We start from the raw sequence: 26,464 nt of genomic DNA, 5'->3' as shown, positions 1-26,464 counted from the left end.
CTCGCCACCCGACGAGGCCCGCCCGAGCTCAGGGACGCTCTGCGCTGGGCGACGCGGAGCCGCCCTCAGCCCCGCAGCGAAGCGACGGCGGCTCAGGCACGGCGCCGGGCAGCCCCGAGAAGGCCTCCGGCACCCTCGCACCGGGTGATGCAACCGGACCCGCCGGGGAAGCGAGGACGTGCGCATGCGCGGGCGTGCGGGAGCGCGGGCGTGCGCGGCGGCAGCGCGCGTGCGCCTTGCGCCCGCCGCGGGGTAACGGTGGCGGGTCGGTGCGGGTGATTTGTATGAGGCTCTCGGTAACGGCTGCCGGGGGCATCGGTGCCTCCACGTGTGCCTGCGGGACGGAGGGCTATCTCTCAGAACGGCGGGCTGGCCGGGCGCGGGGTCACCGCCTGCCGCCGCTGCCTGTAAAGTGTCGGAGTAACTGCGGTGGGAGGATCGGCATGAGGCACGGCCTGGTTGGGAGACGCCCCAAGCCAGGAGGCTTCGGCCCGTGCTTGTGGCTGTGAGGACGTCGGCGCTTGTCGATGCGTATCTAACAGCATGGAAACGTAGGTGTGTTGCGGGTGTTTGAGGGATGTGGTGCAGAAAGGAGATGGGGGTGAAGTTAAAGCGGTGTGCGACTGTATGTACTGGAAGTGAGCATCTCTGGTTTGGTGGCCATCAGCTTATTGGCACTAATGGTAAAGGCCACTGTACGTATGTTAGTCATCTCTGCTGGCCATCAGTCTTTCCCTTCGTGAATCTTTGGTTGAACTCAGCAGCATCCATAGAGATCCACTGCAGGCTTTGAAATTACCATAAGCAGATTCAGAAAATGGCACAGAGGGATGTTTCAGTGGATTGCAACACTTGTGCTCTATCTGGACAAAGAGTTTTTCTGACAGAAAAGATAACAAAAAAAAGCAGAACACAAAGCAACTAATTTGTAGGGTTGGTTTTTTTTCCCCTGAAATGAACGTATCTGTAAGTGATATGACTTACCAGCAGTTTTGTCTGGTACCTAAAATGGAAATAATGGTATTTGAGGAGAAGTGGCCATTTAAAATATTAGGCTCAGATCAGTGGTGCTGATAACATTTCAGGACCTACTTGCTCCAAAGTGTTAGTTCTAATTACATATTGACTGTAATGGAACCAGTACAGAAATTTAACAGTTGTCCATTGACAAACGTAGGTATGGTTGGCCATGTAGTTTGTGGAAAGTTAATTTCAGTTGGCATGTTAGTGTGTCCTCTGTAGGCTGAGTGCTGTATACAGCCCGAAGACACAAGCAGCTTCAGTCTTTGATTCCAGACAGCTAGCACCTGTTGTTTTAAGAGTCAGGTGAGGTTTTTCCTTAAAAATCAAGTAAAATCCCTAATCCACTGATGACAGCCAGTTTAGAGACTAAGAGCCAAATTCACAACTCTCCCCTGTGGGGAACTGAACTGATTCCTCCTCTGTGGAAACACCTTACAGGCTTAGAAGACATTGTTGCTAACAAAATTTCCCCTATGATCAGAGCAACTGCTTTCAATACTAGTAACCATCTGTGTCACGTACATTCATATTAATCAGCAGTGTTTTTTGCCCACTAGAAAGTGTGGAGCTTTCCAGATTTTGCCTGACTGCTTATGTCAAGGCAATAATTCCCAGGCACCCAGCAATATGATTGGAACATGATGATGGAAATGTGTGCCAAACCAGTATGCCTGGTTTAACCAGATATGTCACTTCCCACTTCCACAAATGCCATTTCCATTCTTTCCTGATAGTATTTCCTGATATACAATAGCAAATGCATTGCCAGCATTCTTGTTTCGAAGGAAAGAATACAAGAACGTGGTAAGAAACAATACAGTAATGATGTTGCTAATAACAAAATATATTTCGTCTTCCTACCAAATAATTTTGCACATTGGTCTTGAAAATAAATTTTCATTTCTAATCTTCTGTTGGACTACGTGATGTTATACAATTTTTATATAAAATGCTTTGCTTCTGAGAAAACCATATATGCTTACGACCAAGACATACAAAGCAAGCATGGAGAATATGATGCAATACTTGAATGTGGTTGCCTCAGCATGAGGCATGTATGATCACTGATGAAAATGAGCTGAAAATACTGGATTCTGTAGGTACTTACTTGTTGTAATTATGCAATAATGCAGTGCAGTATGGGATTATAGAAACAGTTGTTACATTTGCAGCAGCCTGTAGAAATGATTTACTCCTTCCCAAGAATTCTGTCAGAAATCTGAAGAAATACACTATCATTTCTATTTGAACAATAAAATTGTCTACTTTACATATTCTATCTTAATATTTTGATTTACTGTACTGGATAATTGTAGCACGAAGAAAAACGCAAAGCTGAAGACTGGTTACTGTCTAGGGCCTAGTAGTAAAGTTTAACAGCGCTGTAGTTTTAGTTAGGAGATTGAATCGTTATTAAGTTTGAGTTTTTCAGTACAGGTAAATTTTCTGTATGGAGGAGTCACTTTTTTTGTGCTCTTAAATGCTGGGAATAAGTATGTCACAGCTGATGGATGTTTTTGTTTATTTGTTGTTTTTTGGTGTTTTTTGGGGGGTAGGTTTGAATCCGCTTTTGTGGCAGTGTATTGAAGAGACCTGAAGATCACCTTACGCCTCAGCTTACCACAAACTGCAAACAGCAAAATGACAGTCAGGTAAAGCCAAAACAGCCCTGCCAGTCTTTTTACCCTTATTGACCTACGCAGGTTGAAAATCTGCAGAGTGCAGAGGGATGTATGATGTTTTGTTGTGTTGATTCTGTGCATGAAAAATAGATTTTCTGCTCTAGGTTCTCTTTGCCAAATCACGAGACGTCAGTGTGTTTGGTATATCAGAAGATAGACCCAGTGTGTAAAGGAAAGCATTTTGGACAGACTGTTTTGCAGGGTCTGTTATAGGAAAAAGGAAAATGGTTTTAAACTATAAAGGGAGATTAGGTTGGGTATAAGAAAAAAGCTTTTTATGATAGGGGTAGTGAAGCACTGAAACAAATTGCCCAGCCCAGAGAGCTGGTGGATATCCCATCCCTGGGGACAGTGAAGGTGAGGCTGGATGGGGCTCTGAGCAATTGATGTAGCTGTAGGTGTCCGTGTTCGTTGCAGGGGAGTTGGACCAGATGTCCTTTAAAGGGCGCTTCCAACGCATTTGATCATTTGAAAGATCATTTGATTCCGTGTCTTTCCTTTGGGACTTAGATAGGAATGGTAGCTGCTTTGATAATGGTTGGTTATATCATCTTGATTGCACGAGTAACAGGTTTTGAAACAGCAACTGGGGAAATGGGGCAAATTTACTGTACGAGTTAAGCGAGGGAGGTGGAATGGTATGAATCTGACTGAGCAGAGAGAGGTCAGGTCACCGGTATGGAGGAGTCAGTGAATGGGAGCAGGCTGTTTGTGGTGTGGAGTAAGTAGGCTATGTGGGAGCCGTGGGAGGTCAGTTAACAGAGTGGGAATAGCAGTGGGTAGTTTTTTGTGAAGCTGTGCATGCAACAGCAGATTCATTGTGTGAAGCAGTAAGAGGTGGGATAGACGTTCAGATTGGGGGTGGCAGTCATAGAGGAATTGTGCTGTTGTTTTAGAAACCAAGAATGGGGTGGGGGTGGTAATGAGCAACTGAAAATAGACAGCGAAGGGGATGGGAACAGCAATAAATGGGGAGAGGATGGCAGAGCACAGCCTGTTATTTAAAGCAGTGAGTGACATAGGAGATACGTAGCAGGCTGTGAATAGTTTGAAGAAGGCAGGGACAGCCCAAAGGACAGTAGTTTTGTATAGTGTCAGGACATTCTGTGATGTACATGAAGTACATGAGGAGGTTGTTGTTGGATTGTTTTACCTCTTTACCTTTTGCCAGCCAGCGACAAGCTACAGAAAGCAAGGAGGGGAAGCTTGGGCTAAGGCAGAGCTCCGCTCAGGGCCGGGAGCTGCGTGCAGTTCGTTGCTCGCGGCTGTGCCGAGCAGCCGTAGCTGGCGGCCCTGACCCGCCTGGCTCTGTGACCTGGTTCCCACAGCGGCTGGCAAGGCTGCGTGTGACGAGGAGGCGGCCGGGGTCAGCTGCAGCGCCCGTCGCTGCCAGGTGCGAGGGGGAGGAGTTCAGCCGGCTGCTGACAGGGGCCGCTGCCGCTCGGAGCGGGTTTCCGTACGGCTTCTGTACCCGCCGCGCTGCCGCCCGAGGCGAGTGGGAACTGCGGTGCGGGAGCTGAAAGGGGCCGCAGCGAGCGGGAGGACGAGACGACGCGGCCAGCCCTGCAGCCGCCTGCGGACGAGCCAAGCAGATGACGCTCCTTGGAACCGCATTCCCGATCCCCAGCGGCGGCCGCTCCCGGTCCCCGGTGAGAGCCTTTCCCTCTCCGGGGGATCATCCGCCCGGGATCCCCGCGGCCGACGGATGCGGCCTGGCCGATGCCTGGCTGGTATGGGAACGCCACCGGGCGGGGATAAACGCGCGGGACCGGACCGGGCGAAGGCGGCGCAGCGTCTGCCGCTCGGGGCGCGGCCTCCCGCCGCCGGCCGCCGTCCCGGGCCCGCAGGTGGCGGCGGAAGTGACGGGCAGCGCGGGGCGCCCGCGGAGGGGGAACATGGCGCCGGCGGCCTCTCTGGGCAGCGCCGAAGGTAACGCGGCGGCGGGCGGGCGGCCGGGCGGGACCCCGGGGGCGAGGCCGGGCCCTGCTGGGCCGGGCTGGGAGCGACGGTGCGCGGGCGGCGCGGCGGGGGGCGGCTCCCCCGACCGCGGGCGGCGGGGAGGAGGAAGTCCAGGGTCCCCCCTTCCTCCGTCTCCTCCTCCTCTCGGTCGTGCCTCGGCCGCTGCCCCTCTGCTCGGCCCCCAGGCGCGGCCCGCCGCCTCTGGCTTTATGCTCCACGCGAGCTCCCTTTCTGCCGGCTCGACGGGAGGAGCCGCGGCCCCGGCACCGCTGCCGCCCGCAGGTAGGTGTAGCCGCCCCCGGGCCTCCCGCTTTAACCCCTCGTCGGTCCGCCCTCCGCGGGAGAGCCTTGCGGGGCCTGGGGCGGCCGCTGAAGGCTCCCAGCCGCAGTCCTCCTCGGGGCAGCTCCCGCGCTGCGGGCCGGTGTGTGCGCGTCGGTGGGCGAGCGAAAGTAGGTCAGTCACATGGTGCCGGCCGCAGCGTTCGGAATAGTAGTTGTAGGTAGAAGGAGCGGGCAGCTGCTCAGGGTTGGTGCTGGGGTGCTTTGGCTTAGGTTGGTTAACACGTAAATGTTGCACAAAAACACGGTGTGGTTTTTTTTTCCTTTTCTCTAAAAAGATCATCGTAGCCATCAAACTGTTCCTCGATTAAAAAGGCAGCGCTGCAGCAATGTGCATGTTCTTGTCTTTGCCGTGTCGTAGAGATGTTCCTCAGATGTAACCCGGCGCTTCCACCGCCATTGCCCCAATTCAAACTCGAGTCCCTTCAGCACACCACCACGTGTCAGCATCATTTCTGTTGTTCCTCCCAACATCCAGCCCCATGAGTTTAATTTCCACCACAAGTCCTATAAACTTTCCCACTGTCACTCATCTCCTTTCACTTTCCTTAATTACATCCTATGGCTGCTATGGATATACACGTGCTGATTTGCCTTTCAGCAGGCAGAGCGGGCCAGGTCATTGCTGGGCTCACCCTGGAGGTACTGGGTCTTATTCATCTATGGAGCTGCCAGTCTGCAGAAGCTTTCTGTCTTTCTGACAAATGAAGTTGGTGTTTGGCAGTGTAGTTGAATGCCATGCCTTGGACAAAGGGCATGATCTTTTCAGTTGTATTTTCTCAGAGGACTACTAAATTATCCTAAAGCATTGACAGCTAGAATTATTTTTACTACAATATCACTGCCTGCTCCTTACCATTTATTAATACGTTTATTGTACTGTTAAAGCCCAAACACTCCTGTAAACAAATATAATTAGATTTTTACAGCATAGTTTTCTTAATGAGTATCTTTGCAGTGAGAAAATCAGTGGTTATTAATAATCCTGGCATTTGATAAAGTTATGATATAAGATGCAAATATATATAACAAAGAATGCTGACACTTAGGGTCCTGTCTTTAAGAGCAGTGGCAAATGTGTTATTTTCATCACTGCCATCGTTTACCTCTTATATACTAGCAATGCAAGTTTTTCTTGTAGATTCTTAAGGTTGTGTTAAAAATATTTCAGACTGGGTTCCTGGCATCAGTAAATGTAACTCGACCAAGATTGGGCTGAGCTTGCTCCTTGCAAGTAGCGTGGTTTTATGTACAGGTAGAACTGCACTGATTTTTTAGTCAAATGGTTCATAGCTGTTTTGATGTCTGTCAAGTGCACTTACGTCATCCACTTAATGCACCTAATGGTACGAGAAACTGGTGTATACCTCCATACTGTTAATTTATGAGATTGAAACTTGGTGAGGCTAAACTGGTCAAGCAGCTACAGCTGCTGCATATGTCTGGCAGCATTTTAAAAAGTTTGTGAGGCATGTACTTTCATCATAGTCCTTTTGATGATCATCGCAGGACTTGATTTAGGAGCTCATTGGGGGAGCACATTTTGTTCTCTGGTGGCTACTGTTGTAAAATGAGAACTTTCTGACATAAAATCTTCCAGTATTCATCTAAATTCAGTGTATGTGAAACCTATGCTCTACATCAGTATTTTAAAACAAAATGGTTCTGATTTCTTTTTTTTGTGCTTGTTACATTTGTATCTTTCTGCACAGAAAGACTAAATCGGGCTATGATGGCAATTTTTAGGAACAGCAAGTAGTATGGGTTGAAAAGTTGTCCATTGTGAATGCATGCAGCAGCACGTGTGCTTTGGGTTAGAGGTGTTTTCAAAAGGAAACACAAATAGTATGGTAGGTACTCTGTGAAGGCAGCCACAGTACACTTCCAGTGTGACGTATAACCAAGCTGTGCTGAGACAGTCTGTTTAGAGTTGTAGTATGCTTGGTCACACTAGTTCTGATGATACTTCCAGCATAACCACAGCGACCTCGCAGGCAACTGATGCATTGCAGAAGTGCCACAGCTGTTATGAGCTGGTGCAGATTGCTTGCAGGTAGCAGCATCAGTAAAAGTTGTAAGAGGAGCGGTCAGCATCTGATGCGTGCCAGTAAGAGAAATCCTTTGTGCAGTGGGTAGTTTGCAGGAGAACCCAAGAGTTAGCTTCTAGAGCCGTGGCAGCATGATGCTTCTGCTCAGCTCCCTGCTTCTGGAGCAGCCTGGTGCTTTGGGAACCCTCACCTCGGGCTGTGGGAAGTCTGCAGAGTGAAGCTACCAGATAGTGTCGATGGATTTAAGAGTAATTGTTCCCAAGGCTTAGCATATTAATTATGAAGGATTTTACATATGCAGAAAAGTGGTTATTATTTACTTATTGTTTCCTCATCTGCAGTTATTTCAGGAATGGAAAGTTTTGATAGCCAATGGTTATTGATCTTACTTACTTCTAGGTCATTCCTACTGTTGCTGTCAGTGGAGAATTGTGAGGAAAAATGATGGCTTAGCCAAAGTTTAATAGTTCAGTGTCAAACCATGTAAAGAGAGATTTAAATTTGTGGGGATACATGTATTGCATAAACATGTTAATACACTAATGGTGTATCTAGCTGCATTCAAAGGCCTGGTGGTGAGTTTGAGCAATTGGAAATGTCTTGTTTGTATGTTTAGCATTTTGATACATATGTGTGAAATTTGACCATGGAGATATGTCCTGTTAGTGCAGGAAAGTGTCACTTGAAACCGTGTTCGGGTCAAAGACATGAGCTCAAACCAGCTTTTGCTGTGTGTGATGCTACAGAAAGCATATGTACCAGCTTTAAAATTTGCATTGAAATGCCTCCATTTGATGGATGAAAGGAATGGGATAGATGGAAGAGATTTGGGGGTTTTAAGCTCTGTTTTAGTACTGTGATATGAAAGCACTGCTCTGTATGTCTGGTGAAATATATTTTGTCTAATCTGTAGGTACTATTCGGTGAAAAAGCTGTGCTCATGTAGATGCTTTCTTGGAATTTCCAGGAGGCAGGTAGAACGAACCAAGTAGTGTTTTATAAGGTGGCCAGTTCTGTCTCAGCATCACAAGTGAGATATGAAGGATCAGCAAAAATCTGCCTTTCAGATGCTGTGCTGGAATATATTACTGCTTTACCAGAACAACACATTTCTATCCCCAGAAAGTTCATGCGAGCTTGCATACATGTAGATACTTCTTGCAGTGCATTTTATTTTTCTTTTCGCCCCTAGGGAAATTGTACTTTTGGGTAGATTCTCAAGCAAGGCATAAACCACAAATGAGTATTTCCTAACTTCATCCTCAGTAGCTTGTGCATTGAGGCTCCCTCTCTTCTGCTCTAAGCCTCAGACACTCTGAGTAAAGAAGCTTCTTTTTGTTTGGCAAGAAAAATAGTCTGGAACAGGGTTTTCAGACTTCTATTACAACTGCAGAATAAAGATGAGAAATCGATGTTCCAAGAAGGAGCTTTTACACTCATGGCAGAGTAGATGCTGTAACGAAGAGAAAGAAATGTCAGGAAAAGCGAATAAGGTTAAGAGTATTTCTCATTGTTTTTTTCTTCCAGCAGAGAATCTTCCTTCCTGTACTGCATTATACCCATCAGCTCCAGTATGCGCAGGACAATGCAGAACGCCAACTTGGGATTTTTTATTTCCCCCTTTATTGTTTGTAGGTTGGATTTTCTTTTTGTTCCAGTTTTCTTACAGACTACCGTGGGCTACGTCTTCCTTCAAATCAAGTGAGCCATTGTGATTTGCACGGGTGGAAAAAGCTGTAACTCTTGAATTTTGCATTTTTATTGAAAATAGGGGAAAAAATGTTACATTATTATCTTCAGGGAAATAAGCTGCAGCATTTGAATAGCTCATAGAATTACATCTGAGATTGAAAGTGTGTGGGAGGAATGAAGATAGCTCTGCTTTAGAAAAATGGCTTTATTTGTGAGTATTTTGTTGTGCTTTCCTGTTATTCAAATGGCCGCAGTGCCATTTGCTTTTGACTTAGTGTGCTAGCTTTAGAAATGAGGAGTTCTCCCACTTGGTCATAATAGGCATTTAACTGTTAAGTCTTTCAGTCTCTCTACTATTTTAACCCCTTGTTAAAATAAATATGCTGCCCGATACATTTTTGTATTGTGAAGAAAACTATAACTTCTGATACAGTGTATGGGTTAGTAACAGTAAAGGAGAATTTACTCATTTAATAGAGGGAGATGAGTATTCTTTCCCATGTTGCTTGTAAAATTCTGGAACTTTAGATGAGTTTTGAAGAAGTCTTATAATTTTTGGCTCTTCTTAAGTAATCCATTAAATGCAGTTTGATGTGTGTGATGAAACATATTTTAGTATTGGAAAATGCGGATTTACTGAAAATAATACAGGAGATGTGAAAAGAAGAATTAAATGACTTAAAACTTAATAGTTTTTGAAACATTCTGAAATAATAATTTCAGAGTGTTGATTACCTGCCTCTGTTGAAGAGTTTTGTATCTGACTTCCTGTTTTAATATGTTTTTTACCAAGTAATCGCTTTCAGGGACATGTAGAAATTGGAGCCTAAGAAGTGCTCCCTCGATGCTGTCTTTATTTATTTAACACATTTTGGTGATTCCTACCTCCTTACTTTGTTGATACATTGAAAATTTGGATGATAATTGTTTATTTCTGATGTTGGTTTTTTTTGCCTTTTTAACAGAATTTTTATCAAATAAAAATCAGTGCAGTTGCTTTAAAAGCAGTGTGATGACAGGACGGCTGAAGTTGGAGTGGACCTGTGTGGTCTGAGCCCCTTGCTCTGAACTGGCTGCCCAAAGCTGTCTGATGCTGCGTTGGAGGTTTCATGACATGCTCATTTGTTTTTGTGCTTAAAAGAAACTTTGGAAGTGGTTCTCTGGAGTTGGTGCTTTTGCCTTCTAAGATTTGTCTCTGCTTACCTTCGCTTGCCAACTCCTCATGTCATTGAGGGTGGTCTAAGTGTTCTTTTAAAGCCCCAAGTTTCTTTCTTTTTATTTGTAGAGTACATATAATGTAATAGTCTTTTTCAAGTCAAGGGAAAAGACCCCAGCATGTCTTTTGGAGGTTCTTGGTACTGTTATGATCCTTCTGTATGCAGTAATGTGTTCTGTTTTGAAGAAATCCTTTCCTTGAGATTTGGACCTGCATGAGCCAAATAAGCCAATGTGGTCAGAGATCCCGTTACTTCCAGATTATCATATCTTGCTTTTTTTGGTCTTTTTAATATATATTCCTCTGTTAGTCTGTTCACATCTAACATTTGCAAATTCCAGCTATGTCCTGTCCTTTTGTCCTGTCACCTCGGTTCATCTTGGAGTTGGAACTGAGGTACACAGCTTGGTTGGTCTCCTGGGGAAATGTATGTTACTCAGTTGTACTGTCTGAGAATCTTGTCCACCATTGGGCCCCTGGTTCAATTTCAAACTAAACTGAGAAGTAGTTGTCTCACATTGCTGAGTATTTTATGGAAATGGGGAGGTGGTGTTAAAAGCCAAGTGACCATTAAATTTCATAAGGAGAAAAGATTGAAGTGTGAGCTCAACATCAGAGAGCAGGGAGTGGAAGGAGGGTATTATAGATGTTCTAATGAAAGAAAAAAATGCTAATATTACTGCTTGTCTTGTATTTGGTATCATAAATCCTATTGGGAAGCACAAGCTTTATGCTTCCTCATCGCTTTGTTGCTTCTTTTTGAGATAGCTATTTCTTGAGATAGATAATTGCCTGCTTTTATACAAGAATGATTAACAACTAAGAAAAGAAGGGTTTGATGATTTTTTTCCTTTCTGGTAGGGATATGCTGTATTCAGGAGCAAGGGACTCAAAACACGTAGTTCTAGAGCAGTTTGAATTTTCCATCTTCAGGGACATTGAGGGGAGTGTGCTACCATGGATACTGTTGGCAAAGTGATTGGCTTGACAGCTTTGTCTCTTGCTCCTGCCCTAACCTTGAGGAGTTTGAGTTTTCTTGTCAAGCCTCAGTTTTCATGTACGCTCCTGACAGTTCTGCTGTCAGCTTATGGAGTCCAATCAAATACGCATCAGTTACAATGGCAGCAGGTAGAACTGAGGAAGCTGGCTACAACGCAATAACTGCTTTCTGAAGTTGCGAAACCTCGGCCAACTCAGCGTCCATGCTCTGTTTTAACACTCTGTTGCCGTGAAAATTAACAGTTTGTTACATGTATTGATCTTAATGGTACTTGGCTTTGCGTGTGGACCAACAGTATCAGTACGGTACTGCTTCCAATTGTTAACAGTCATGGGAATGTCAGAGTTAAGTAATTAAATGCACAAATAGCAGTCTGAGTGAATTCTCCAGTGTGATTCAAAGTGGGGTGAAGATAAAAATGGCTGAGCCACTTGTAATGGATTATTAATGCCAAAAGGGGAGGGTGTTACCCTCCTGCTAATTTCCTGCTAATTTGTGACGTCCTGCCTTTTGCATCACATCTGTTCTGCTGCCAGACTCTGTATTTTCTGTTCCTCACAGTTTATTTTCTGTCAGGTTTATTTATGAGTTGAATGGATTTTCCAGAACAGTCCAAGAAACACCAAAAAATGCACAGAGTAGACAGGAGGAGCTCAGATTCCAGAATGACAGATAGGGGGGAGTGGAGTGAACAGTTGCTGTGGGGAATGATCATAAACTGTTGGTTTAGTTCAGACTTTTTAATGGAGCTGCCCTTCAGCTAGACACTGGGTGCAAGATGTTGAGAAGTTCTTGTATTTGGAGTAGTTTTTGATGCAGCTTTTTTTCACTGAATATTTAGTTTCCTTAACAGGGCATTGGGATGGTTTTGTGTTTCGTTTGTTTTTGTTGTCTTGTTTTGTTTTTTGTTGTGTTTTTTTTTGCTTATTTGCAGTTGACTCTAGCTTGCACAGAAGCAGCGCTATATGTTTATTAATATTCATATGCTTAATAAACACTTAAGCTTCGCCAAACTCCGTACGTAAAATATTATTTATTATCATGTAATCCTGTTAGTGCTTCCTATGGCTTTAGTGTCCAGCAGTTTATAAATCTCATTTCATAAATAATGCTGAGAATAAGAAATGGAAATACTGGACTGTAGTGTTCTGAGAAAGACGGGACAGAAACTTGAATAATATCTCTCTGTTCTGTTTCCTTGCAATAATTTATGAGTAAACTAACACACATTTTAAAAAATACTACATTTTGGGAGGAGATTGTGTTTTGTATGGGCCTTCTGGAGTTTGTTTCTGAAGTGAAGAAAGTTCTGCTTCCTTTGTTAAACCTTTGATACTCAAGATGGGGTGTTTCATTACTTTCCTGAGATAACTATGGAAAGATAGAGGAGAGGAGGGAGAAAACAGTGGAGAAGTTGGCATCGTTTATGCATTATCCTAACCTCTGAGTAGTTTGAAATGGGGAATCATTTTGGTGTTATCTCATAGTTATTCACATTCATTACCTTTAAATGGAGAATATTTTGGGGTGGGAAATAATTGAAGTTTCAGTTTTAAATCTCAAGTTAATTTTTCAGCTGAACAGAAGACAAGAAGGATGGGGAAGACTTCTAAGTCTTGATGAAAGTAACTTCTGTTTGCATTTATCTGGTCAGAAAGAGCTTGTGATGTGTTCAATACTAGAAATAATTTATTTTTATTTTTATTTTATTTTTTCTTCAGGTGATTCATGGCAGGGGACGTGGAAGGGTTTAGCTCCTCCATCCATGACACCAGTGTCTCTGCTGGATTCAGAGCACTGTATGAGGAGGGATTGCTTCTTGATGTCACACTTGTCATTGAAGACCACCAATTTCAGGCCCATAAAGCACTGCTTGCCACCCAGAGTGATTACTTCAGGATTATGTTCACAGCTGACATGCGGGAACGAGATCAGGACAAAATCCATTTGAAAGGTCTGACAGCTACAGGCTTCAGTCATGTCCTCCAATTCATGTATTATGGAACTATTGAACTGAGTATGAACACTGTTCACGAAATCCTTCAGGCTGCCATGTACGTCCAGCTTATAGAGGTGGTAAAATTTTGCTGCTCTTTTCTCCTAGCTAAAATCTGCCTAGAAAACTGTGCAGAAATCATGAGACTTCTGGATGATTTTGGTGTAAACATCGAAGGAGTCAGGGAAAAATTAGACTCTTTCCTGCTAGAGAATTTTGTGCCGCTCATGTCCAGACCTGACTTCCTTTCATATCTGAGCTTTGAAAAGCTCATGTCTTACTTGGATAATGATCATCTGAGCAGGTTTCCAGAGATAGAGCTGTATGAAGCTGTTCAGGCCTGGCTGCGCCATGATAGAAGACGCTGGAGGCATACGGACACCATCATTCAGAACATCAGGTTTTGTTTGATGACACCATCCAGTGTTTTTGAGAAGGTTGGTGCATTTGAAAAGCAGTAGGCAGAATTCATCATTTAGCTAGGGCAACGTACCATTAAACAAGTAGGATTCCCAGTCCTGTTAGGAGGAACAGTAGACCCGTAGAAAACAAACATCTATAAGTACTGCCACCTGATTGTTAGGCAATAGTATGTACAGTGGCTGGAGAACAGGTAGGTTGTAATATATGTGTTGAAGTAACTTCATATGAAAAGACATTTTAAGATAAGGTCGCTTGTATCTGGTTTTATTTCAGTCATTCTTTCTGTTTTCTGCAAGTTGTTTCTTGCTTCCCAGAGATTTTGTAGAGCATACGTTGTGACAAATGTTACTGATATAATCAAAACGTGCTCACTGTAGATTTTGTGTGTTTTAAGTACATTTTTCTTCTTTACAAATGAAAACTGACATCTGCTGTTAAATCTGCAGTGTTTTTGTTTTTATTGTATCTTCAGTACTCGTGCTATTACACAGCAGTTAGGAGTAAGCCCCGATCCTGCAAAGTTCCACGTCCATGTGATTTTACTCAAGGCATATCATACAGTCAAAAGTGATTGACAGTGTGAAATGTAACGACTTACTTGAAATATCAGAGGAGTCTTTGTAAGAGGTGACAAAAAATTCAACTAATGATTGTATGTTTTAAGAGGTTAAATGAGAACTTGCTTTTTCCACTGCTCTGTTGAAGAATAGACAAAAAATGTTGCTCTCTAGTTCCTGAGAAACTCGGGAACATTTGATGTGGGTAGAGAACTCAAAGCTTGTAAGCAGCTCTCACAGGCTAGTAACTGAAAGGGTATTCAAGTTAGGAGTTCTTCAGCTTGTGCTATTATGTTATGTCATTGTTATTAATCTTGTGTGTTCAGATGAACTTTTAAATTCTGTATTTTTCACCTCTCAGTGAATTAGTAGGATTTAACTCCCTGTGTATTTTGTTGGGCTTCTTACCATTATTTTCTCTTACATTTTTACTTTGGTATCTATATACAGATAAGACTGTATTATAAATTATAAAAACTATTAATAATTTCAGACTGAATTATTACATTTTTTTTATTGTTTTGTGTGTGTGTGGATTGAGTAGACTTAATACGTAACTTATATTGACAAGCCTATATTAGCCTATGGACATAAAATAAATCTAATTACCTAGAATTGTTTTAGAACACTAATGTGATGTTTATATCAGGTTAAAAATGATTCCAGCTTGTAAGAGCTGGAATCTGCAAGATGCTGTGTAGTGTCTTGCTTGTAATATAACTTCTACTTCATTGCATAGTTTAAGGTCTTCCTTAGGAAAACTGATATCACCAGATATTCTTATAGTCAATCACATAGGTTAAAATACATGTGAAAGAGTCTATTTCAGCTCTTTGAGTTTTTGGGATAGGAGTTCAAGTATCAAACTGTCTTCAGCGTAATTTTCTGCAAACACAAGTGAAAAATGTGTGTTGTGCTTTTTTAGGCTTCTATTTAGGTTTAACTTCTGAAGTTGGTTTAGTATCACTGATATCTATTCTGCATGCATTGCTTCTTGCAATTTTTTCTTGACAGCTACAAGCAGCTAAACTAAAGGAGAGATGTCTTTTTCAGCATCCCAGGCTACATAGTCACCTGTAAAAGTATTTTTTTTTGGTGAATGCCCTATCTGTTAATTGTATGCGACAGTGGAACAAAACCAGTCAAATTTCTATTGTGGGACTGTGCTATGTTAAGCAGAGGGAAGAAGGGCTAAACATGGATGTCATTCACCACTGCAGCTAAGAATGTTTTTTTTGACCTGTCTGGAGAGTGCTGAGTAACTCATTATAACCAGTGACAAAAGACATCTGCGGTTGAAGCAAACATAATAATATCACCGAGCTTTAAAATTTTTCTTTATTTAATAAAAGAGCATGTTTGTTAACTGTTCTGTCAGTAACTTGAAGGAAACACGTTCCTTTGTGTAGGAAGGGGAAAATACTGGGAACTGTGCTTTTCTGGAGATTGCAGAACAGGTAAAAATTTATCCTTCGCTGAAGCACAGGGTAAAATCCTGTGTGAATGTACCAAATACAGTCTGAGGCTGACTCTTACAGTTGAGCAAATTCAGCATTCACAATACAGTCACTGACTTGTCATATGTATTCTTATGTAATCTTTCTAATAGGCATTTCTAAGATGCCTGGCATTATCCTGAGACATAAATAACTTACATAACTTAATTTTCCATGTCACAGAGCGAATACTTTGTGCATCTTAAGCCATTTTGTTTCTTACAGCAGTTTTAAGAGAGATTTACAATCTGAGTGGGATGGCTTGTATTTTTCAAAGGGAAGTGATGAGTGACTGGGTTAATACCTCAAGACTGAGATGCACAAGGGAAAGTGTAGCCTGTGTGCTTGCTCTGAACTGCCTGGAACTGCCTCTGAGGTAGGAATAGGTACTTCTGTTGTTGCTTGGCCCTTAATGTAAATGGATGAGGAAAATGGAAGGGTTTGAGGAAATTGTTGGTAAAAAAAAAAGGAGAGGTTTATGGCTAGGAAGCACGCGTTCCACTGTGCATGTTACATCTGTCTTATTTGAAACCTATCCTGAGCTCTGCAGGGCTTGAGGAAAGTTGAGTTTGTCTGTTACTGTACTGTGAGCATGTAGTGCCTTTCCTGCATATTTTAATTAATTTCCGTTTAGTTTTTGTATATAAGAACAGATGAAGCGTTGTTTCAAAACTCTGTGACCTTAAAACTGGGTTTTTTTTCTAGTGCCTTATGTGTAGGGTTACAACTAGTCCATGCTGATTAATAAATTCCCAGTTTAAATCAGAAACTTAATCACTGGGAGTATCAACCTGTACTTCAGAGATAGGATGAAAAGCATATTAATTAGTCCATCTTTGAGTGTGTGGTTTCCTGGACTAGCACATCATCATTTTTGAAAGATGGCATTATAATTTTATGTCCCTGTCATTTTGTCTTTAGAGATGTTCAGCGCTTTTTTATCGATGTTTTTCTCACCTCCATGTTTAGTGAATCACTTCAAATATTTTCTACAACTTCATATGCTGAAGTTAAGAACAAGAAGTGCCTAGTGGTTAAGGTTAGAGGTTTCTACTTCTCTTAAATGGGCTCTGCACTTGTATTTGTCTGAGGTTTATCACTGACTTGGATAGACTTGCTAGCAGTATTTATCTTTTGCTGAGCACCTTGGTTCTGGCATACAGATGGCTGGTTTTGTTCTGAGAGTTCTTTGCAGTTACATTTCAGCTTGACTGTGACAATTTCTCTTGCTGTTCCCTTTTACAAACTGGTGAGACACTGATTTTGACAATATTGTCCTTGCTGCATAGAGGCTGTGTCGTTTTATCTTTTTATAGCTAGGCTGACAAACGCCAAGCACTTGTAGCTCTTGCAGAATAGCCCTTCCAAGTCCTGTGCAGGTACTGACCAGTTTCCACATGTAAGTAAAGACCCAGACTAGAAAAAGGAAAAGTTACATACAGCAACTTATCCGTAGTGTTGTGTATACTGATACGTGGTTGCAGGTTGACTTTGGTTGTTGCCGTTTCAGAGACATGTTTAACTTTTTCTGTTTCACTTCAAAATTCAGTCAGCGTGTCAAAAGTTTGATAATGTTTTTTGACAGGCTTATAATTATGTTCTGAATATGGCCAGAGATAAGTAGATATGAAAACAGTATGAACCGTAGGAAGGCTGATGAATCCTTAGTTTTCAGTCAGCATAATCCCCGGTCAAATTTCAATTGTTTATTTATCTGCAAGGAAGAGGAAGAATAAGCTCTCTAGAAATCTGATGCAAATATCTTTGTTCATTGAAAAGACATAGCATAATTTCTGTATTCCGTGTATTGACTTTGTATTACTTCACTTAAATATTCAGAATTACTAATTTTAGAAAAGAAGCTGTGGTGCCCATCCCTGGAGGCCTCAAGGCCAGGTTGGATGGGCCCTGGGCAGCTGAGCTGGTGGGGGCAGCCCTGCCCACGGCAGGGGTTGGGGCTGGGTGGGCTTTGAGGTATCTTCCATTCTGAGCCATTCTGTGGTTGTTGATGTTTTTATTGGTTCTATAGAAGGAACCAGGCTCATTTGTACCCCAGACAATAACATGTTAAGATTTGAGTGCCCACTTCAAACATCAGCTATGTGTTAACTAGATAACTAAAAGTGTCTTTCTGGATGGTTTTTCCCTAAAACACCAGATAACAAAAATAAAAATATAGCAATACTTGTACGTGGTTGCTGGAAAAAAAGTAAGCTCTGTACTGAAGACAAACTTTGTTACAGAAAACTTATCTTGCATTTCATTACCTTTCTTCTGCTTAGTAATTTGCTGATTTGTTAAAAGGGAAAAATAAGAAAAGAGTAATGTAGAACACTCTGATGCTTTGCAGGGGCCACTTCACTTTTCAGATAGAAACTAGTGTAAGGGCTTGTATTTTGACTTCTTCTGTTGTTAAAATGTAGATAGAGAAATTCTTAAACCTATAGCCAGTCGGACTAGAAGAGCAATTGGCAATTGTTGCAGTTCTGCAGGAAAACAGACAACGATCAGTAGCTGCTTTATTTTGGGAAGGCAGTGTTTCATTGATACAAAATGAACAAAAGAAAATGCTTTCCAGCTCCAATGTACTATGGCTGGGTGGATGGCAACAGTTTTGTTGAAACTTTGATGTGTTTGGTGTTGGCTACCTGAGGGATGAATGTAGGTTGATGTTTTTAATTATCTTTAATCCTCTTTTTACGAAAAGGCGCGTTTCATTATATTCATGATGTTGTCTGCCTGTCTGACTGAATAGCTGTAACTGGTAGATGATGTAATAAGATATTTCACCTCTGGGTAACAGTTACATTGATGCTATGTCCTATCAGACCCTCTTTAAGAAGATTTTATAGATAAAACTGAAGGGAAATATTGGGAAGAATGCGAAAAAAAAATCGCAAATGAAACTTTATCAACTGGAAGGAGAACAAAAAGTCTTTCTTTAAACTCTGAGAATGCTGTAAAGCTTTTGTATTTTTCTAATCAATTCAGAGCTGATAGTGTGCTCTTAACAGTGCACATTTTTTTCACCTCAAGATTCATCCCAGTCAGTGTATATGTCCATGTGTCACATTTTTTGAACAAACTTATAAGCATTCTCTTTGATTTTATATGCTACTAATTGGGTACGTGAGCCTTTTAGAGCTTCTTCTTTTGAACTTAACAGAAAAAAAAATTGGTACATTAGCACTTAAATATTTCTTGGTCAACTACTTCTTGGTTACAGGGAATGACAGAAGCATAATTTTGGATGCTAAGCATTTTCCTTCAGCATATTTTGGGTATCAGACAGCAGTTCCCCCACAGAAGGCTTGCTGTCATATTCTTAATTTACTAAAACTTGCCAAATCCACTGTTGTGTTTTAATAATGAAACACTTAAGTTTCAGTGCTTGCTTCATTTTTTGAACATACATGCAAATTATTATAAAATTACTAAAAAGTATAGGTGTATGGGAAATTTTCCTTACGATGGGCTGAATAGGACTTTAGCATAATTTTGAAAGCTCTCACAAAGAAAACACGTGAATATGAAAGTGGACAAACTGTCCTACAGTTACATTGTGTTTGTTAATATCAACCAAACGTGAGCAGTCTCTACTTGCTCATGTAGGCATATACTAGCATTCATCTTAGACCATCATTTGAGCCTCAGGAGAAGTATGGTTTGTATATGGTAGAGATTGTGCTGGTGAGAGCATTTTTTCCCAACAGCAAAGGCTAGGAAGCCTCCAGGTATGTTTTCTCACAGAAATACAGATAAACAGTCTATTGTCACCTTGTTTTTCTTTTCTCAATATTCTGAGAACTCATATCTCTTCAGGTCTGTGCTTGTAGGTAACTTCTCTACATATTTTAGTCTGAGACAGTTGTTTTTAATTGATAGATGTATTTGCTTCTTGTTGCCTTACTGGTTCACGGCAAGAGATTGGGGATTTGCTTTTATATTGGTGCCCTTACCAAGTTAAGTAGTAACCTACTAAGAGATTGTCTCACTTGTCTTGAGAATCTGTCTGAAATTGCTTTTCATATACATGAAAACTCATTAACACCACTGCTACTTATATAGGTGGTGGTACAGGTTTTTGTCCCTTGGGAAAGGGAATGCAAAGTGGTGGGGAACAGATATTGAAATACATTATCTTCTCATGTTTTCTTGTGGTTGCTTTGAAATTTTGGAGTGGCATGACATTTTTTTAAAGTACTGGTCCTTGTTTTGGAGGTGGTAGGAATTAATGGTGTACAGAGCTTTTGAAGGCAGTCCAGTTTTATGTGAAAAATCTGATAGAGGATTTGAGCATTTGGCAATATTTAGCTTTTCGTTTTTGTTGTGGTTTGTTTGGTTTTTTAAAATTTGTTTTAATGGTATAAGTGAGAATGCTGTGGTGAGACAAGGCTGTCTGTACAGCAGGAGGTAATCCAAGACCTGTTTGGTGCTAGACAAATAAAAATGTTTGGAACGTTTCAATCAGAGGATGTGTTTTGGAATCATCGCAGAAGCCGCTGGAGGAACTCAAAATTAGCTTAGATAGTAGGTAGAATCTTATAATGGTTCTTTAAGAAAATTTGAGCAGGCTCTTCAAATTGAGGACTGACAGTGAGGTGAGTGTCATAACTAGGCAGTAGTACAAAGGTTGTAAGGCTCACTTGGGAGATGGAAGTTCAAACTTACCTGCACAATTCACCAATAAAATGCGCAAGCAAAGGGATATTGATTGATATGTTTTCTTCTTGTACTAAAGATATGTGTTAGCTTGAGGAGACATACGGAGAGGGGACCTTGTAGAGTGAGAAATGTGATAGCGTGTTCTGAAGGAAGGGATTCTGAACCTTGCCTTTCCATCACAAATAGTCCTGTGAGCAGAGTGTAGTGTTTGGGAATACCTACTTGGGCTCTGTTGTGAGACTTCATTAGAAGTCAGTCTAGAGTGGACTTAGGTAAATACAGAATGGGTGTGCAGGATATCTTTAAAAACCAGGGAAATAGTACGCTTTTAACTTAGACATTTCATCGATGAAGCAGAAGGTGTAAAGAGGCTTTCTTGGGAAGAAGGAATAATGATTGGGCGTTTCACCTGTGCGTAATCCCTGCTTAAATTTTGTGTGTGAGTATTCCAGTGACAACATTAGCCACTGTGCTTTTAATCACTAAACTACCTTGTAGATTTTGAATAACTGTACGTTATCTTAAACCTTCATACATGAATGCAATTGCTGTTGAGAACACCTGACTTAGACTAAGTAAAATAATTTTTAAATTACACATAGCCATTTAGGTTTTCTGAATTGTTTCTCTTGGTCAGAATTTTAATATCTTTTAAATGTATTCATAGGTAAAAACATCAGAGTTTTACCGATACTCCCGGCAGCTGCGACATGAGGTTGACCAAGCCATGAATTACTTTCATAGCGTTCACCAGCAGCCTTTGATGGAAATGAAATCGAACAAAATTCGTTCTGCCAAACCCCAGACTGCCGTGTTTAGAGGAATGATAGGACACAGTATGGTAAACAGTAAAATTCTTCTCTTGCACAAACCGAGGGTCTGGTGGGAACTAGAGGGTCCTCAAGTACCTTTACGACCAGACTGCCTTGCCATTGTGAATAACTTTGTGTTCCTGTTAGGTGGGGAAGAACTGGGGCCAGATGGTGAGTTTCATGCTTCATCCAAAGTGTTTAGATATGACCCAAGACAGAACACTTGGTTACGAATGGCAGACATGTCTGTCCCGCGTTCTGAGTTTGCTGTTGGAGTTATTGGGAGGTACGTTTATGCAGTGGCTGGGAGAACCAGGGATGAAACCTTTTATTCAACTGAACGGTATGATATTACTGAAGATAAATGGGAATTTGTAGATCCCTATCCAGTCAATAAATATGGACATGAAGGAACTGTGCTGGGTAACAAGTTGTATATCACTGGTGGAATTACATCATCTTCAACTTCTAAGCAAGTGTGTGTATTTGATCCCAGTAAAGAAGGGACAGTAGAGCAGCGAACAAGGAGAACTCAAGTGGTCACTAACTGTTGGGAGAACAAATGCAAAATGAATTATGCAAGATGCTTTCACAAAATGATTTCTTACAATGGTAAGCTTTATGTCTTTGGAGGTGTCTGTGTGATCCTCAGGGCTTCCTTTGAATCTCAAGGATGTCCCTCTACAGAGGTTTACGACCCTGATACTGATCAGTGGACTATATTGGCTTCTATGCCAATTGGTAGGAGTGGTCACGGTGTAGCTGTTCTGGACAAACAGATAATGGTTCTTGGAGGCCTCTGTTACAATGGTCATTACAGTGACTCAATTCTCACCTTTGATCCAGAGGAAAACAAGTGGAAAGAAGATGAATACCCAAGGATGCCCTGCAAGCTGGATGGCTTACAGGTCTGCAGCTTGCACTTCCCTGAATATGTTTTGGAACACGTTAGACGTTGCAGCTGAAACAGAATAAACACCCTCAGTGAAATATGAAAAGCTGAATCTTATTTGTCAGAAAAAAAGTAGATCATTCCGAAAGTAATGCCTCCTATTTATTTCCAAGGAAACTACGACATACACAAAGAGCACAGTAACATTACTTGATTGAGCAAGTTCTTGGCTGCAAAATGCTGTTTTTCACCATAGTCACCACCATGGGCTATGCATTCTCGACTGTAACGAGCAAGAGCCTGCATGCTGTGCTTGTGAAAACCTGTACCAGCGGAGTTGACCCACTGTTCTACGGCTGCTTTGATGGCATAGATCATAGGAAAATGTTGTCCGTGCAGTCTGTCTTTCGTCGGCTCAAACAAATGGAAATCAGAAGGCCCCAAATCCAGGTAATACGATGGATGTGGTGGAACAGTCCAGCCTAGATTGGCAGTGTGATCCACAGTCTTCAAACTAGTATGGGGCATGGAGTTACTATGTTACAGGAGAAAGGCTGTCTTCTTTTTTGGTTTGTGTCACGTCCCACCTGTCAGCTAGTTGTCATGGCAACAGCTTTGCACTGCAAGTGTTTGAGACATACCAAGCACACCCCAAAAGGTCATAAAGTATTTTTTGTTGATCTTTTACAGCCTGGCTCTGGATTAAGCCTTCAGCTTAATCAGCGCTTTGATGGAGCAGTCAGAGTTGATGGTTTATCTGGCTTCCAGGAAATCTAGAAGGATCGCCACCTTCATATCCCAAAAGACTGTGCACACATTTTACCTGCTGACGGCTGCATCCTGAACTTTTTGTGAGGAATTCATGCTCTGTGAACTGCTGTTTTGACACTGACTCAAAATTTTGACAGCAAATCTCATTATCAGTAATGCGATCCAGAAAACAGTCACTTTCAGCCTTGCACTGGATTCCTGGTCATAACTCACTGATTCACGCAAGTGGTCTGATCGAGACACTCTTCATTTCATGATGTGACAGCTGTGTACAGCCATCTGGAACATAGCTTGTCTTTCACATCACTTAGCACTGCTGAAATGCACCACCCGCTGCCTCACTGTGCTCACATCCACTGTTTATCTACAGAAACGTTCAGCATGCGTCAGTGAATGTCAGTGGGTGCAATTGTTTCCTGTTTTATTGGAGGAATTTCAGTCACACACACTTCACACCCACTTCCCCAGACTGCCCGTCTGCTGTCATCTGTCACATGGCGACAAAATGTAGTGGACTACTGGAGGGAAAGTTCAACTTCTACTGCTATACCACCGCCATCTGCCTCCAACATTGTGAGCCAACATAATACAATAGGAGGCATTACTTTTGGAGCAGCTAACATACAATCTAGTTGAATTCCTTCAGAGACGTTAGCATGTTGTGTGTAAGGACAACTGCTAAATGCTTAAGAGAAACAGGATTTACAGGGAGAATACTTACCAAGTTTGTTAGAAAAGCCAATAGTTGGTCTGATACTGTAAAAGTTGTGGGATTTGTTTTTGTTTTGTTTTAACAAATGCAGTTGTAAACAGGGGAAAGAAAATATATATTTTGGGGTGTGCTTATTCTTTTGATAGCATTTCATGTCCATACTTGTTTGATTTTTTTTTTTTTTGTTTTTTGTTTGTTTTCCTGTGGCCACGGTACCAGATTTCTTCTGAAATCAATTGAATTTAACAAAACATTTGTGGAAGGAAGAAAGACCTGATTCTCTTTTTTTATTGAGCATCAAAGTAGAACTCATAAGCTGTAGTAGGATACAACTAAGTTTAAAAGAACAAAGCTAAAACCATTTTCGTGTTTTATATTGTGTTTGGATGCTCTTCCCATTAATTGCAAAGTACTCTCACATCTGCGAGGTGTTTCTGTTTTCCCTTAAATACTGTTAAGTATAACCTCAAGTCTCTTTGCATGTGTTTTTTTCCAAGTTTTGTATATTAGTACTGGTACGTCTGCCAAAATGTGAATTACACATTTTCTACTGAATTGAAAAAAAACTTTAACTTTTTAAAAATATTATTATTTAAAACACTATTTCTGTGCTGCCTTCTGTTGTCTGCATTATGTTTGTTGGTAAGTAAAGTATGTACATGCATATACATTGTAAAAAAACGAAAAACAACCTTTTTACATGCAGCTATATTTAAACCAGTGCACAAATTCAGCCATATCTGTTAAATTTAAGGTGTAGTTTTATCCATTAATGAGCTAAGTCAAAGTTCTTACATAACTGGAAGCATCATTTGGTATCAAAGTATCTTTAGCATATACTGATTGATTCAGTAACTTTAAAATCCTTATACTGACTTTACGTAATGAACTCTTAATAATTTGTTGTTTTATAAATTATTTTAAAAAACTAAATACATCTTACCTGAGTTTATGTATGAATGTGCTACCAGTCTTGTTTTTTATGAAAATGGAAAGTGTCAGTAAGCGAATGCTCACCAGCACTGCTTTGACCCACAGGTATTTTCAGAACTGGATGTACTATAGTGTATTCTCAGCAGTGGCTTTGCTTGTACTCGTGTAGAAGTGATAAATCTTTTATTAATAGTAGGGTTTTTTTTTTAATTATTTGCTGCTGTGAACTACTGTGTTTTGAGTTAGGTGTTTGGATGGCTACTACCATTTGTGTTTCTACAAAAAAAATAACAAATTTCATGGCTGTAGCTACTGACCTCATAGTGCCTGAAATGAAATGTGCTGTTCCTGAGGGCTTTTAATAACTCCATTGTGTTAACTTGCAGATATCAGTAAGAATGATTTGCCAAGGTATAAATAATGACAATTCAATTCTTACTTTCTTTAATGTTGTAAAAACAATCACTAATAGAATCCGAAGGAGAAATATGGGTAACTCAAAGGCTTACACTTGGTTCAGGAGTGTAGGAAGAAAATACTGAAACATGCATTGGCATCTTCTATAAAGTCTTATGCTACTTTGCTTTTCTTTAAGCAGTAGACTTAATAGACAGCACTGCAAATCGACTTTATTCAGCATCTTCTAGTTGAAAATCACTGTAGAAGAGGAATGTACAGTACTCAGGGAGTTCAGAAGAATGCACTTGCAGAAGGACCAAAATCACTGCAAAATGTCCTGTGTTAAAAATAACACCTACTTACCTAAACTGAATTTTAAATCATCAACAGAAGTGAAAACAACGTATACAACTCCTCATCTATATAATTCGTGATATCTTTGTAGTAATTATGTTCTGGGTTGAGATGTGATAATCTAAATCAGATCAGTAGATTTTTTTTTCTTAAAAATGACTTACTGAGCATTTTCTTTCTATAAGTTAACAGGAAGGATAAATTTATGCCATCACAGCTGTATTAATGTTATCTATGCCGGTAGTGACTGGACCAAATATTGATTTTCAGCCTTCTCATGTAGACTAAGGGTTGCTTTTAAATTTAAGTCTTTACTGAGTGAGAAATATCATTTACTTTCCTAGTAGTCTAACTTAAAGCCAACTTTATTTACACTAAAACCTCAGTTCTACTGTGAGACTTGTGCGTACATTGTCCTTTGTAGGTGCAGAGATGACCTGATTCCAGTAGGTGCTGGCTGTGTGCAAGTAAAAAGGTTCTTCTGTATCTATCTCAAAGAGTATTAGGGCACAAAAAAAAGCCAAAACCTTTTTCTTTACTATTCTTGCTCTTTTTGTCACAACCTCATTTCTTAATAAATGTGTGGGGCAGCAAAAATCTAATCCTGCTTGAGTAAGCTTCAAGGGGACTTAATAACATGTAGCTCACTCTGAAAGTAATGCTTCCTGTTTATATTCATGGAAACTACAACATATGCAAGGAGCACAATAACACTTTGATAGAGCAAATTCTGAGCTACAAAACTACTTTTCACCACAGTCGCCACCATTAGCTCTGCATTCTCAACTGTAATGAACAAGAGCATGCATGCCACGATTATAAAAATTTGTGTCCCCCACTGGTGGTGACCCACTGTTCCCCAGCATTGAAAATGTTGCCTATGCTGTCCATCTTTCTTCAGCTTGAATAGATGGAAATCAGAAGGCCCCAAATCCAGACTACACAGTGGGTGTGGTAGGACAGTCCAGCCAAGATTGGCAGTGTGATCCATGGTCTTCAAACATGTATGGGGCCTGGAGTTATTGTGTAACAGGAGAAAGGTTGTCTTCTTCTCTGGCCTGACTCTGGAAGTTGGAGCCTTCAGCTTAGTCTGCATCATGATGTATGGGTCAGAGTTGATGGTTTGTCCAGATTCCAGGAAATCCAGACAGATCGCCTTTCCTATCCCAAAAGGCATTACTGTACTTGCTGAGAGCTGTGTCTCGTCTTTTTCTTTGATAGAAAATTCACATCTTGCTGCTCCAAGGACTGCATTTTTGACTCAGTCACTCAGTGCTGACACTGCATCTCATCACTGGTAATGGTGCAGTTGAGGAAACTGTCACCTTCAGCCTCAGTAGGTCCTGGCAAACTTTCATACAGTGTTGTTTCTGTTCCTGTGTAAGCGTTTTTGGCACTCAGCGCAAGCTTTGTGATATTTCAACATTATTTCCGACACATTGAAGTAGATACTTATCCTATACAGTTTCCTGATCACAATCTGCTGATTCACGTG

At 41.3% G+C, this 26,464-nt stretch overlaps 1 protein-coding gene across 4 annotated transcripts; it reads left to right on the top strand.

Moving 5' to 3' along the window:
* Positions 1 to 241: 241 nt before the first annotated feature.
* KLHL15 (kelch like family member 15) lies at positions 242 to 22,149 on the top strand. 4 transcript variants are annotated; one of them, XM_042866847.1, is made up of 4 exons: positions 242 to 555; positions 2,580 to 2,675; positions 12,681 to 13,392; positions 20,764 to 22,149. In XM_042866847.1, exons 3-4 carry the CDS (start codon positions 12,688 to 12,690, stop codon positions 21,871 to 21,873), a joined length of 1,815 nt encoding a protein of 604 aa, XP_042722781.1. In that variant the 5' UTR covers positions 242 to 555; positions 2,580 to 2,675; positions 12,681 to 12,687; the 3' UTR covers positions 21,874 to 22,149. The 4 variants fall into 4 exon arrangements, with proteins under 4 accessions (XP_042722781.1, XP_042722785.1, XP_042722782.1 ...); XM_042866851.1 differs by lacking the exon at positions 2,580 to 2,675; XM_042866848.1 differs by lacking the exons at positions 242 to 555; positions 2,580 to 2,675 and adding an exon at positions 4,247 to 4,354.
* Positions 22,150 to 26,464: the final 4,315 nt, after the last annotated feature.

This window comes from Lagopus leucura, unplaced genomic scaffold, assembly GCF_019238085.1.
Source record: "Lagopus leucura isolate 7727_CA_CO unplaced genomic scaffold, USGS_WTPT01 Super-Scaffold_100001, whole genome shotgun sequence".
Lineage (NCBI taxonomy): Eukaryota > Metazoa > Chordata > Aves > Galliformes > Phasianidae > Lagopus > Lagopus leucura.
Note: the sequence above shows the minus strand (reverse complement) of the source record. Positions and strands in the feature narration are given on the sequence as shown.